This window comes from Triturus cristatus, chromosome 7 (genome assembly GCF_964204655.1).
Source record: "Triturus cristatus chromosome 7, aTriCri1.1, whole genome shotgun sequence".
NCBI lineage: Eukaryota > Metazoa > Chordata > Amphibia > Caudata > Salamandridae > Triturus > Triturus cristatus.
The window spans coordinates 3,233,249-3,247,436 of NC_140590.1; the positions used below are offsets into that span (position 1 = coordinate 3,233,249).

A 14,188-nucleotide genomic window follows, 5' to 3' on the forward strand; every position below is an offset into this window, starting at 1 on the left:
AGCTATCGCCAAACTCCATGGGATTATCACTGGGTTTCCTGCGATAATCACACGTTAGGCAGTTAGCGCTTGGATCCTTATCGCTTTTGAGATAAGCGTTGCTGATAGCACGCTATCTCAGTGATAAAAATCCACGCTAGCCGGCGATAATTATCCGAGCGCCAAGTGCGCTTAGCGATAATTATCGCCGGTTGTTGCTGATATGCCCCTGAGGGACATATTTACAAGGGCTTTATCTCCGCTTTTTCGGCTTACAAAGCCAAAAAAGCGGAGATAAAACCAGCGCTCTATTTACAAGAGGGTGTTAACATGCATAATCGCATGTTAGCACCCTTTTCCCCAACGTCTCACTTTGCATCTCCAATGAGATGCAAAGTGGGCGTTACTGCGTGTACCCAAGATGGACTAGCTTGCAAATATCGCTGATATTTACATCGCGATATTTACAAGGCAGCCCACATGATTTTAACACACATTAGATTTTGGCGAAAATGCCCATTTTCGCCAAAACCTAACGTCTGCTAAAATCCTGATTTAGCCATCCCTAACATTGGGGGTGGATTATGCTGATACGACCCTGTGGGTCGCATCAGCTAGGTTATCGCCCTTTTGCAGGGAACATCGCTGGAAAACCAGCGATGTTCCCTGCAAAAGGGCGATAACTTCGCTATCTCTGGAATTTTTATCTTCACCTGTGAGTTAATTTAGTCTTTACATGAAGGTTTTTAGGGGCATATTATCAAGAAACGGCGTTAAAATTATCACCGGTTTAGCGGCAGAAAACTGCAGCTAAAGGGGCTCTAGAAGGGGAGAAAAACCAACAAAGCCCCATTAACAAGCGAATGGTCTTTTAAAGACTTGTGAAGTACTCGGGGGCGGCTGTGTGTGCGCCTGGGCTGCCACACAGGTGGGGGGTGGTGGGGAGGGGGGTTGGTATATGCACTGCCAGCAACCTGCCAGGCCAGTGAGTGCAGAACACTTGCATCACCCTCTCTCTGCCCTTGCGCTCCATGCTTCTGAAAGGTAAGACAAAAACGTGCATTTGCGTTTCAAATGCCCGATCCTGCAGCAGCACGCTTCCAAAGCCCACACATGACAGTAACCCGATTCAAGCCCCATTCTCCCGATTTTTTAAAAAGAATCTCCCACTTTGCTCTTCTGAAATGTTGGCATGTATGTAATATGCCCCTAAAAGCCTTCATGTAAAGACTAAATTAACTCACTGGTGCTTGAATAGGCGTGGCTTAGTAAGATAAGAAGCACATTTTGGAATCTGTTTGTTAGGAGGATTGTGTGCCAATAATTCGCTCGTATGCTGTCACAGAAAATGTTTCGGAATGCAGCCCTTAATCGCGTATTCATTTAACCACGTGCTAGTCATGTTTAGTGTCCAGCTGCTGAGCGCCATTCCAACTTACAGTCTAAACATCTGGCTTCGGTTGAAATACACCAATGGCGAGTGCCTGCCTTCCCGCGTGTCTAGGTGCAGCTGAAATGACCATACAAGCCTGCCTCTGCTGCTTTCAGACTGGCAGCAGCGGGCTGATGCCCACAGAGCCAGGCAGCTGGGCGTCATTGTGGTTTCAAGGGGGGGGGCTTCATCGCTGTGCTTCACATCTGGAACGAATTCATCTATTCCAGGCCTGTACACCAAAGAAGACAAGCCTTAGGTGCCCTAAGTTCAAAACTGGACGTCTGCCATCCCGTCTCAGCAGTGTACCAGTGGCCTCCTGGAGCGCTGCTAAAAGTAAGCATAGCGCCCAGTGCACAGTAAGGCGCCTCCAGAACAGAATACCCGTCGGTGTTTCCACGCTGGAGACAGCCCGAGGCATGGGATGAGCTGTGAAGGGCTCCAGACGCTGCAATCCTCGGTCTGTAGGGGGAGCTCTTCGCCCCCCCCCCCCCCCCCTCCTGAGTTTATGGCCAGAGCAGAGCGTGTTTCGTTTGAAAGACTTACGGATGCTTGGAAAGGGCAGCCTGCGAAAACACGAGCAGAGGCAGGGAAACTGAAACCAGAGGGGAGGAGGGACGTGTTTGTGCTCATAAAATCACCGAGTCCAGACTAGTGAAGCTCAGCCCTCCCGTGAGCAGAAAGATGGGGGGCCCCACCCTGCAATCTTTAGCAAAGCATGTGGCGTGCTTTTAATACAGGGCTTCAAAGATGTCCATAAAGGTAACATGTCCCACAGGATCCATGCTGTAAACCAGCCATACTGAGATGGGCTCAGTGCAGCCACTGCCCACCCCTGTGCTCTCGCCTCTTGCCCAGCCCGGGGCTCTCACCCCTGCCCACCCCAGGGCTCTCATCTCCTGCCCAGCTCGGGGCTCTCACCCCCTGCCCACCCCGGGGCTCTCGCCCCCTACCCAGCCCGGAGCACTCACCCCCTGCCCACCATGGGGCTCTCATCTCCTGCCCAGCCCGGGGGCTCTCACCTCCTGCCCAGCCTGGGGCTCTTGCCCCCTACCCAGCCCGGGGCTCTCGCCCCCTGCCCACCCTGGGGCTCTCACCTCCTGCCCAGCCCGGGGCTCCCACCTCCTGCCCAGCCCGGGGCTCCCACCTCCTGCCCACCCCGGGGCTCTCACCTCCTACCCAGCCCGGGGCTCCCACCTCCTGCCCAGCCCAGGGCTCCCACCTCCTGCCCAGCCCGGGGCTCCCACCTCCTTGCCAGCCCGGGGCTCCCACCTCCTGCCCACCCCGGGGCTCTCACCCCCTGCCCAGTCCGGGGCTCTGACCTTCTGCCCAGTCCAGGGCTCTCACCCCCTGCCCAGCCCAGGGCTCTCACCTCCTGCCCAGCCCGGGGCTCCCACCTCCTGCCCAGCCCGGGGCTCCCACCTCCTGCCCAGCCCGGGGCTCCCACCTCCTGCCTACCCCGGGACTCCCACCTCCTGCCCACCCCGGGGCTCCCACCTCCTGCCCAGCCCGGGGCTCTCGCTCCTGCCCAGCCCGGGGCTTCCACCTCCTGCCCAGCCCGGGGCTCTCACCCCCTGCCCAGCCCGGGGCTCCCACCTCCCTGCTCTGCTGCCTCAACCCCCCCAGCTCCGCACTTCCCTCTTCAATGACGATTTACAGTTTATGACATGGCAGGCGGGGGTGAGAGCCCCCTTGGAAGAGAAGGGAACCCGTCTCCTTGGAGTGTTGCCACAGCTGTCAAACTCGTGGACAGTTTAACCTGCACCCAGTATAACAAAGAGGTGAAGCAGCGCATGAAAGAGCAGAGGCAGGCAAACAGAGCAACAGCGTCGGACCATTCAATAAATGTACGCTGAAAATCAAAGTTGCACAAGCAATTATCAAGGCAGAAAGCATCAATTAACAAAGAGGAGGGACGAGTAGCAGTGGGCGACACTGAAGATGGGTGGCAGTAGGGTTGATGACGAAAGGGGCACAACAGACGTGCATCGAGCAATGCAATGCAGAATAAGCAAGCAATGAAAAAAAACAAAAGAGTTCCAAGACAAACACTTCATTCCACTAGCAGCATGTTTACAGTAGTTAGGCTATGCTGCATAGACATTTCCAAAGAAATAAAAGAGGAACTAAAAAGCGCATTAGCCTGTGAAAACGAAGAGATTGAAGCAGACAAGCAAAGAAAACAATAAAAAGCCAATAGGGGGTGTAGGTGGAGTTTCACCACACATACTAATTACTTGATGTCTCGGAGAGACAGCGCATGCATGCGCTGCCTAGGCGAGACCTAAAAACAGCTCTTCCAAGACACACCTACTTCCAATGCCGTGGACTCTGGACTATAAGAGAACTTGGAGCCTCGGCTTCTGCTCTGAGAGGCCGAGCAGGAGGGAGACCCTGAGGCATGCAAAGATGTATGTCCAGAATTACACAGTACAAACGGAGTAGGAAGGAGACCCAGAGGTTTGTGAAGATGTTTGTCCAGGACTACACGGTGCAAACGGAGCAGGAGGGAGACCCTGAGGTGTATGAAGATGTGTTTCCAGGATTACACAATGCAAACAGAGCTGGAGGGAGACCCTTAGGTGTATGAAGATGTATGTCCAGGATTACGCGATGCAAACAGAGCAGTAGGGATACCCTGAGGTGTATGAAGATGTGTGTCCAGGATTACATTGTGCAAACGGAGCTGGAGGGAGACCCTGAGGTGTATGGAGATGTATGTCCATGATTAGATGGTGCAAACAGAGCAGGAGGGAGACCCTGAGGTGTATGTCCAGGATTACACGGTGCAAACGGAGCAGGAGGGAGACCCTGAGGTGTATGAAGATGTGTGTCCTGGATTACATGGTGCAAATGGAGCTGGAGGGAGACCCTGAGGTGTATGGAGATGTATGTCCATGATTAGATGGTGCAAACAGAGCAGGATGGAGACCCTGAGGTGTTTGAAGATGTATGTCCAGGATTACACGGTGCAAACGGAGCAGGAGGGAGACCCTGAGGTGTATGAAGATGTGTGTCCAGGATTAGATGGTGCAAACGGAGCAGGAGGGAGACCCTGAGGTGTTTGAAGATGTATGTCCATGATTACATGGTGCAAACAGAGCAGGAGGGAGACCCTGAGTGTTGCAAAGAGAGTCACTCACCAGGGGCTTGTGCAGAGTGCTGCAAGAGAGTCACTCACCAGGGGCTTGTGTAGAGTGTTGCAAAGAGAGTCACTCACCAGGGACTTGTGTAGATTCTACAAGAGAGTCGCCGCGGGCATGTTTAGAGTGCTGCAAGAGAGTCACTCTCCAGGGGCTTGGGTAAGGTGCTGCAAGAGAGTCACTCGCTAGCGGCTAGTTTAGAGTGCTGCAAGAGATTCATTCACCAGGGGCTTGTGTGGGGATGCTGCAAGAGAGTCACTATTAATGGGGCTTATGTAGGGTGCTGCTAGACAGTCACTCACCAGGGGCTTGTGTAGGGACGCTGCAAGTGAATCACTCGCCAGGGTCTTGGGTAGGGTGCTGTAAGAGAGTCACTCACCAGGGGCTTGTGTAGAATGCTGGAAGAGAGCCACTCGCCAGGGGCTTGTGTAGAGTGCTGCAAGAGAGTGACTCTCCAGGGGCATGTATAGGGTGCTGCAAGACAGTCACTCTCCAGGGGCTTGGGTAAGGTACTACAAGAGAGTCACTCGCTAGCGGCTTGTTTAGAGTGCTGCTGGAGATTTATTCACCAGGGGCTTGTGTGGGGATGCTGCAAGAGTGTCACTATTAATGGGGCTTATGTAGGATGCTGCTAGACAGTCACTCACCAGGGGCTTGTGTAGGGACGCTGCAAGTGAATCACTCGCCAGGGGCTTGGGTAGGGTGCTGTAAGAGAGTCGCTCACCAGGGGCTTGTGTAGAGTGCTGTAAGAGAGTCACTCACCAGGGGCTTGTGTAGAAAGCTGGAAGAGAGCCACTCGCCAGGGGCTTGTGCAGAGTGCTGCAAAAATCACCCAGAATGGGGCTTGTGTAGGGATGCTGCAAGAGAGTGACTCTCCAGGGGCATGTATAGGGTGCTGCAAGACAGTCACTCTCCAGGGGCGTGTATAGGGTGCTGCAAGAGAGTCACTCACAATGGGGCTTGTGTAGGTTACTTCTAGAGAACCACTCGCCAGGGGCTTGTGTAAGGATGCTGCAAGACAGTCACTCTCCAGGGGTTTCTGTACGTTGCTGCAAAAGAGTCACTCACCATGGGATTGTGTAGAGTGCTGTAAGAGAGTCACTTACTAGCGGCTTGTGTAGGTAGCTGCAAGAGTCACTCGCTTGGGGCTTGAGTAGGGATGCAGCAAGAGAGTCACTCGACAGGGGCTTGTTTAGCGTGCTGTAAGAGTCACCCACCATGGGGCTTGCGTAGGGTGCTACAAGAGAGTCACTCGCCAGAGGCTTGTGTAGGGTGCTACAAGAGAGTCACTCACCAGGGGCTTATGTAGGGTGCTACAAGAGTCACTCGTCAGGGGCTTGTGTAGGGTGCTACAAGAGAGTCACTCACCAGTGGCTTATGTAGGGTGCTACACGAGTCACTCGCCAGGGGCTTGTGTAGGGACGCTGCAAGTGAATCACTCGCCAGGGGCTTGTGTAGGATGCTACAAGACAGTCAGTCGCCAGAGGCTTGTGTGGGGATGCTACAAGAGAGTCACTCGCCAGGGGCTTGTGTGGGGATGCTACAAGACAGTCAGTCACCAGAGGCTTGTGTGGGGATGCTACAAGAGAGTCACTCGCCAGAGACTTGTGTAGGATGCTGCAAGAAAGTCAGTCGCCAGAGGCTTGTGTAGGATGCTACAAGAGAGCCAGTCACCAGAGGCTTGTGTGGGGATGCTGTAAGAGAGTCACTCGCCAGGGGCTTGTGTGGGGATGCTACAAGACAGTCAGTCACCAGAGGCTTGTGTGGGGATGCTACAAGAGAGTCACTCGCCAGGGGCTTGTGTGGGGATGCTACAAGACAGTCAGTCACCAGAGGCTTGTGTGGGGATGCTGCAAGAATGTCACTCTCAATAGGGCTTGTGTAGGATGCTACAAGAGAGTAATTTGTCAGGGGCTTGTGTGGGGAATGTACAAGAGAGTCACTCGCCAGGGGCTTGTGTAGGGTGCTGCAAGAGAGTCAGTCACCAGAGGCTTGTGTGGGGATGGTACAAGAGAGAGTCACTCGCCAGGGGCTTGTGTACGTTGCCTCAAGAGTGTCACTCTCAATGGGGCTTGTGTAGGATGCTGTAAGAGAGTCACTCACCAGAGGCTTGTGTGTGGATGCTACAAGAGAGTCACTTGCCAGGGGTTTGTGTAGGATGCTACAAGAGAGTCAGTCACCAGAGGCTTGTGTGGGGATGCTACAAGAGAGTCAGTCACCAGAGGCTTGTGTGGGGATGCTACAAGAGAGTCAGTCACCAGAGGCTTGTGTGGGGATGCTACAAGAGAGTCAGTCACCAGAGGCTTGTGTGGGGATGCTGCAAGAGAGTCATTTGCCAGGGGCTTGTGTGGGAATGCCACAAGAGAGAGTCACTTGCCAGGGGCTTGTGTGGGGATGCTACAAGAGAGTCACTCGCCAGAGGCTTGTGTGGGGGAATGTACAAGAGAATCACTCGCCAGGGGCTTGTGTAGGGTGCTGCAAGAGAGTCAGTCACCAGAGGCTTGTGTGGGGATGCTACAGAGAGAGTCACTCGCCAGGGGCTTGTGTATGTTGCCTCAAGAGTGTCACTCTCAATGGGGCTTATGTAGGATGCTGTAAGAGAGTCACTCGCCAGAGGCTTGTGTGTGGATGCTACAAGAGAGTCACTTGCCAGGGGTTTGTGTAGGGTGCTACAAGAGAGTCACTCACCAGAGGCATGTGTGGGGATGCTGCAAGAGAGTCAGTCGCCAGAGGCTTGTGTGGGGATGCTACAAGAGAGTCAGTCACCAGAGGCTTGTGTGGGGATGCTGCAAGAGAGTCACTTGCCAGGGGCTTTTGTGGGGATGCCACAAGAGAGAGTCACTTGCCAGGGGCTTGTGTGGGGATGCTACAAGAGAGTCACTCGCCAGAGGCTTGTGTGGGGGAATGTACAAGAGAGTCACTCGCCAGAGGCTTGTGTGGGGGAATGGGGCTTGTGTAGGGTGCTGCAAGAGAGTCAATCACCAGAGGCTTGTGTGGGGATGCTACAAGAGAGAGTCACTTGCCAGGGGCTTGTGTGGGGATGCTACAAGATAGTCAGTCACCAGAGGCTTGTGTGGGGATGCTGCAAGAGAGTCACTCGCCAGGGGCTTGTGTAGGGAACAGACCCTTCCTTTGCTAGTCAGCAGGTGCAGTCTTCCTCGGTGCCACCTCACTTTGCTGGTCCCTCGGTGCAACAGGACAGTCTTCCTTCTGTCCTTCTCCCACGTGTTGGAGATCTGAGCTCTGGGGCACCAGGGGGCCCTAATTATGGTCAGAAAATACTCTCAGGGAAGGATGTGGTTGGTGGGCCATGGGCTAGAAGATCCTTTCCCTCCTGATGACCACTTCCCGAGAAGTGCAACAACTGGTTATCCCAGGATGCACCATTCTACCCACTCCCAAAATAGCAGAACCCCTCTCTTGATGCCTGGAGCTCCGAAGCGCAACCCAGAGGTGTGGCTACCAAGTGGGCCAGGTGACAAGCAGGACGTGTGTTGTAACCAATGAGTGGCAATGGAGAGCTCCCCACTATCCACACAAGGGATGAGAGAGGTAGAGGTGAGGATATCTCCTCCCAAGTTTTAACTTCTACTCACAAAAGTGTATCCGGACCCGAGGTGGCTCCTAAAGCCTCTAGAACTCCTAATGGTGGGGTATACCGCAATTGCGGAAAGGAAACATTCCTTTTGTTATTTTACCCTCACACACCCTATTGGTGTCATGCTTCATCATTGGGTTCACCCAGACTCCTAAAGGTCTGGGTGGACTCAACCATATTTCAGGGAGCTCTTACGAGATGTAGGCCAGGGGGACTTAAAGATAAAAATCCTACTATACCCCCAGGTATCCCTTTATTATTGGGGCTGTAGTTGATATTAAAAAGTAACAAAAACTGGTCTTTTTGGAAGTTATGGTCCTAAGACCCTACAAAACTGCCAACATGTTTCAGCCCAAAAGTTGAGAGGCCAAAAATGGTCCTGGGCTTTCATCAGGGCACGATAGAGTTCCCTCCCTGGTTTAGATCAAACCATACTATGCTGACCTATGTATAAGTATTTGAAGGTGCAGAAAGCTGTATCCTTCCTGACAATAAGTGACAATAAAAATTAATCACAGTGGGGAGAATACTTATCCCCTTTCTTCTGTAACAAAAAATTCCACCCAATTAGAGGGGAATATGCGTATCTCAGGGTCAAGATAGGGCAGCACATACTCCAAAGGTCCTGCCCGGCGGTATACCTATTTGGTATCTATGATCTCCGGCTTTCGCCAAATATAAAATAGCAGAACCCCTCTCTTGATGCCTGGAGCTCCGTCGCGCAACCCAGAGGTGTGGCTACCAAGTGGACCAGGTGACAAGCAGGACGTTCACATATCCATATGCTTAGTTGCTCAGGGTTTATTCCATGATTACTAATTGGACCACCCGTGGCATAGTAACTACAGTGATCACCTACAGGTAGGTAATCCCAGGCAGTGTCTGAAACAAATGCACATAATCACATGCATGACACAGTTGGATAACATTCGCGAAGCATCGGTGTACTCATTGTTTGAGCACCTCCTGCACAATTAGACTTCATTTCATGCCAGGGATGAGATCTATTTAATCTTACGTACTTCATGCATGCCGCTTCTGATATAACGATTGAGGTCAATATCATTTCAAGAATTTTAGTTTTCAGGTTTTGGGTTTTGTCCATTTTTGACATTGTTGTAATTAAAGGTAGCTTGACTCACCCGCGTGACGGCACTGAGACGCTTCTGCCCCTCTCTCTTTTTCCATGCTTGGTTGCTTACGTCAATTTTGGTCTCTGCCCATTGGTGATTTTTGCGCAATGGAACAATTGTTTGCGGTGTACATTTATACAGCGGTGACAAGGTCCTGCCTCAATTGATTGTTTTACTTTAAGGCTTTGGTTCCTTTGTCTTCCTAGTCCTGATGAGGCCTGGAGTGATTATAGGCCGAAACATGTTGACCTCTATTAGGAGGAGCCCCACAAAACATGGTGTGATATAACTTGTTTGGTCATAAGGAGCTAAAGACAGAGGCAGGTACCCCAGGACTCGTCTGACTGGCTGCTGCCTCCCAGTGGATTCAAAATGGTACTTTTTATCTAACCACCATTTTTAAAGCAATAAGGAAGCAACTAAAGGACAATGTGCCCTCCAGATGTGCAAACTCGAGACACACACGGAATGTTCGAGTTGTACAATGTGGTGCTTGTAATGTAGTGTACATAATTGTTTAATTGAATAATTAAGGCAGGGAGCTGTATATTATTATGTTGGACATGTACTTTATTACGTCCTTATAGCAAAACTTCTAAATTGTCATCTTTGCTGTGGGAAGGTTAGTAGCCACCTTGGCTAATACAGAGTTACAGGCTGACATCTCTGTCTCGCTAACTTCAGAATAGGGTAAAAAAAATGTGTACTTCGAGGTATCATATTAATCCTGGCATCTAACCCGGCTTGATGCCCAGGTCGAATGTAATATTACGTTTAGGGAAAGGAAACTTTGAGAAGGTTGTCACTCGGACTCCCAGCTTGTCTGGCGGCCTTCACAGTTGCTGGCCACCCCGAGAGACCTCTACTCTCCTGGAGGGTCATGGGAAGGACCCTCAGGCTCAGGAACAATCAAGGCCTGCCACAATGGGAGGTGTTCCGCCCACCCCCTTTGCAGGAAGCCAAACAGGATTATGGCCCAAAAGGCAAGCTGTAAAGGGGAAGCCACCTTTGGTGGGCAGATGGTGATCACACTCGTTTAGGACTGCCCCTTTGTTCAGGTCAAAAGGCTGGCGGCGGGAACAGAGAGGGGAACCCTGTTGCCAAACTGTTTTTTTCAGTGGATGTCTAGCCCAAAGATAGCCAAACCTCTAGGATGGGCTCACAAATTCCTAACATCCAAGGAAGGGTTCAGAGCTAGCGAGAGGGGACAGAATAGTGCACTCTGGGATAAATAGATGCCACACATAACCAGAAGTCATCATAGGACTGGAAAGAACCTGGAAGCCCATTGGCTAGTGACCACATCATTCCCCCAGGGCACATTTGTGGTATAAATATGGCACCCTTGGCACCTTGAACTTCAGATCACATGCATTTCAGTTAACCAACCTACCCTAGGCAGGGCTAGGCACACACCTGCTCAGAGCCAGGATACCCTAGTGGATAATTAACCAACCTACCCTAGGCAGGGCTGGGCACACACCTGCTCAGAGCCAGGATACCCTCGCGGGTGATTAACCAACCTACCCTAGGCAGGGCTAGGCTCACACCTGCTCAGAGCCAGGATACCCTCGCGGGTGATTAACCAACCTACCCTAGGCAGGGCTGGGCACACACCTGCTCAGAACCAGGATACCCTCGCGGGTGATTAACCAACCTACCCTAGGCAGGTCTGGGCACACACCTGCTCAGAGCCAGGATACCCTCGCGGGTGATTAACCAACCTACCCTAGGCAGGGCTGGGCTCACACCTGCTCAGAGCCAGGATACCCTCGCGGGTGAATAACCAACCTACCCTAGGCAGGGCTGGGCACACACCTGCTCAGAGCCAGGATACCCTCGCGGGTGATTAACCAACCTACCCTAGGCAGGGCTGGGCACACACCTGCTCAGAACCAGGATACCCTCGCGGGTGATTAACCAACCTACCCTAGGCAGGGCTGGGCACACACCTGCTCAGAACCAGGATACCCTCGCGGGTGATTAACCAACCTACCCTAGGCAGGGCTGGGCACACACCTGCTCAGAGCCAGGATACCCTCGCGGTTGATTAACCAACCTACTGTAGCCAGGGCGAGGCACACAAACCTACCCAGCACCAGAACACCCCTGCAGCAATACTGCGCTTCACAAATACCCACAACAACATAACAAGCCGCTCTGGCCACCTAAGCTGAACAGAGATTACTGGGAGAGGGAAGACGCGGTGGGAAGAGGATGTCTTCTGAGGATAGGGGCAGGGTTACTGTAGTACAAATGTTCAATTTTAATACGCAAATGACAACTGACACACAATCACTTTCAAGCTGCGAAAAAAATAAATTGAGAAGTAGTGCTTCAAACTGACGTTCTTCGTATTTCTAAGCACAGTACTTCTGGTGCAATAGGTTTCGGTTAGTTTATTAATGTGCCCGCTGCAGCCTGTAAATCATAGATTTCAACCTTGTCATGTTAACTCTGCCATTTATTCTTGCGAGGCCGATACATTTCCTGGGTTAGGCCTTCTGCCACCCAAAAAGGTTTGCCCTGGGCTCCACCAAAGCCTGTAATAGTGATGTCCAAGAACATTCAGCCCCGGGTACTCCACCTTGTGATGTCCCTGCTCACAAGCTGGAGCACCTGAGGGCCACTCCAGCTCACTGTCTAACTAGGTCAGTGTGCGATTAGTGCTTCTTGGCGCTATATTGGAGTAGTTCTATGTGGGTTTCCTTTCCCTGCCCTATAAGAAGATGGTAAATTTGTAATTGTTTTAGAATGTGTCAGTTTGTCTGATCTGTACAGTGCCGAGATACTCTTTCAGGAGTGAGTTGTGCGCTATTTCAAGAAACAGAAATAAATAAATAAATAAAACCGTGTTCCTTCCTACCTGGGTCGTTGAAAGGCACCAGCACATACACCGAGGGCTCGTTCAGGGTTCCTCTCTTGCCTTCGATGATGGAAAAGACTCGCTCCTTTGCCGCCGCTATGTCGCCGCTCATACTTCCGGTCGTGTCGATGACGAAACTGACGGTAGAAGGCGGCTCCAGGTCGAGAAATCTAGGGGGTGGACAAGGTGAGGAAAACAGAGGCATTAAATGTCTGAAGTGCAATGATGTGAGGGGGTGACTCTTTTCTAGAACATGTGAAGGCGATGAATTGCTGAGGATGTAATGTTGTAATGATTGATTAAATTAACAATATTTGAATCGCTAATGGAAAGTGAGGGACAAAGAAACAACGAATCAGTGCATAATTCACACAAAAAACTTTTGCTTAAGTTTATGATTGTTTGCTATTCAGAAAGGTATTTTACTCCGAATATCTTTATGCCACATTAGGCACATCTCCGTGTCCTGTCCCAGGGACCCCCTACCATGGAGTCCTTCCTATGCACGGCGCCTCTGCGGTGTCATTTCCGGTGCGCAGTGGGCGGGGAATAAGTATTTATACCTGCCGCCCCACTGGCCATCCTCTTTGTTCCCCGCTGGACACGCTGTCACCCTCCCAACCGTTTAACCTGCATGCTGGCGGGACGGCTTGCATAGGAATTGAACGTATTAATGTATACATTTGTGTTTCAGGAGGAGTTACAAGGCGATCCAGAGGCTGATTTTTACATAGCACAATTGGGGAGCCTTATGCCAAATCCCAGGACTCTTCACAGCAGGACCCTGGATGAAAACGTGGGCGCCCCCCTAGCCTCTTGGGCGGTTGTAAGCCTGAGCAACCGGGGGCTTGCCTGGCAACACTCCAACCCTACAAGGCGTGAGTAAAGTGATGGACTGGTGGTTCCACGGTATGTAAGGGCGATCACCCCCACATAAATGGTAGCACCGATTGAGTTGGCCGCGGTGCAGTTTGGCTCATCAGGCGGGCAGGGCAGCTTAGGTGCTGCCTGCCCTTGGATCGCCCGTGAGTTAACCCACCACATTGGCATACTCCTTGTATGAAATAAACCTGCAGTGAACTGTTTCCCAACAAAATTTGTGTGGACTGATTATTTTTGTGCTGTTCGACCAATTACTGCTAAGCGGAGGTTGCGGATATCGGAGCTAGGCTCAGAGCTCTGACCAGCGTCAGAACTGGGCAGAACTGGTGCTCTGTAGGCACCGGCAGTACTGCTGCTCTGTAGGCACGGGCAGTACTGGTGCTCTGTAGGCACGGGCAGTAATGCTGCTCTGTAGGCACGGGCATTACTGGTGCTTTGTAGGCACGGGCAGCACTGGTGCTCTGTAGGCACCGGCAGTACTGGTGCTCTGTATGCACGGTGTTAGACCCGGCCATCGTACCATAGCTAGACCTGACCCCTGCACCTCACACCAGCCCCCAAACCCACGGCCTAGCCGATCCTCCCCACCAGAACTCACACGCACCCAACCCGGACTTCCCCGTCCATGGCCTTCCTCCCTTCGGCCACACCGGGCCCGCGTGCCCACTTCATGCACCAAGATGGCTGCCCGGCCCCAGCGCGACCCTGGCCTAGAGGCGCCACTCCGGCTGGAGGGCATCGCGCTCCCCTTGGGATGAGAGAGGGAGGAGCAGTTTCTATCACACCTCTGCGCTTCCCTGGGACGGTGGGTTTCGATCGACCTGCCGGCCTCCCCGAGGGCTGGCTCCACGCCTGCTGGGTGTCTGGGACTCCTCCCGACCCGGCCCTGGGAGGATCAAAAGACAATAGCAGGAAACCCCAACAAGCAACCCCCCAGGTGACAAGTCCCCTGCCTGCAGAGACTCCGGACATCAAAGGGGGGTCGCCCTATAACAAGGGGTGCTCGGGGACCGTCCGGCAGATTCGCCTTGGAACACCTGAGCCCTGCTGAGTGACTCGCGGCTCCCTGAAGATCGTAAGACCTCCGAACTGGTACCTGAGCCCTGCTGAGTGACTCGCGGCTCCTTGAAGATCGTAAGACCTCCGAACTTGTTG

General features: G+C 52.4%; 1 protein-coding gene across 3 annotated transcripts in view; it reads right to left on the minus strand.

Moving 5' to 3' along the window:
* The window catches only part of LOC146808665 (von Willebrand factor A domain-containing protein 7-like), a 455,939-nt gene that overhangs the window by 279,725 nt on the left and 162,026 nt on the right, over nt 1–14,188 (minus strand). For all 3 annotated transcript variants that reach the window (XM_085615458.1, XM_085615459.1, XM_085615460.1), the window contains exon 7: nt 12,152–12,321. In XM_085615458.1, the coding sequence (XP_085471584.1) occupies nt 12,152–12,321 (170 nt within the window). The remainder of the gene's footprint in view (nt 1–12,151; nt 12,322–14,188) is intronic.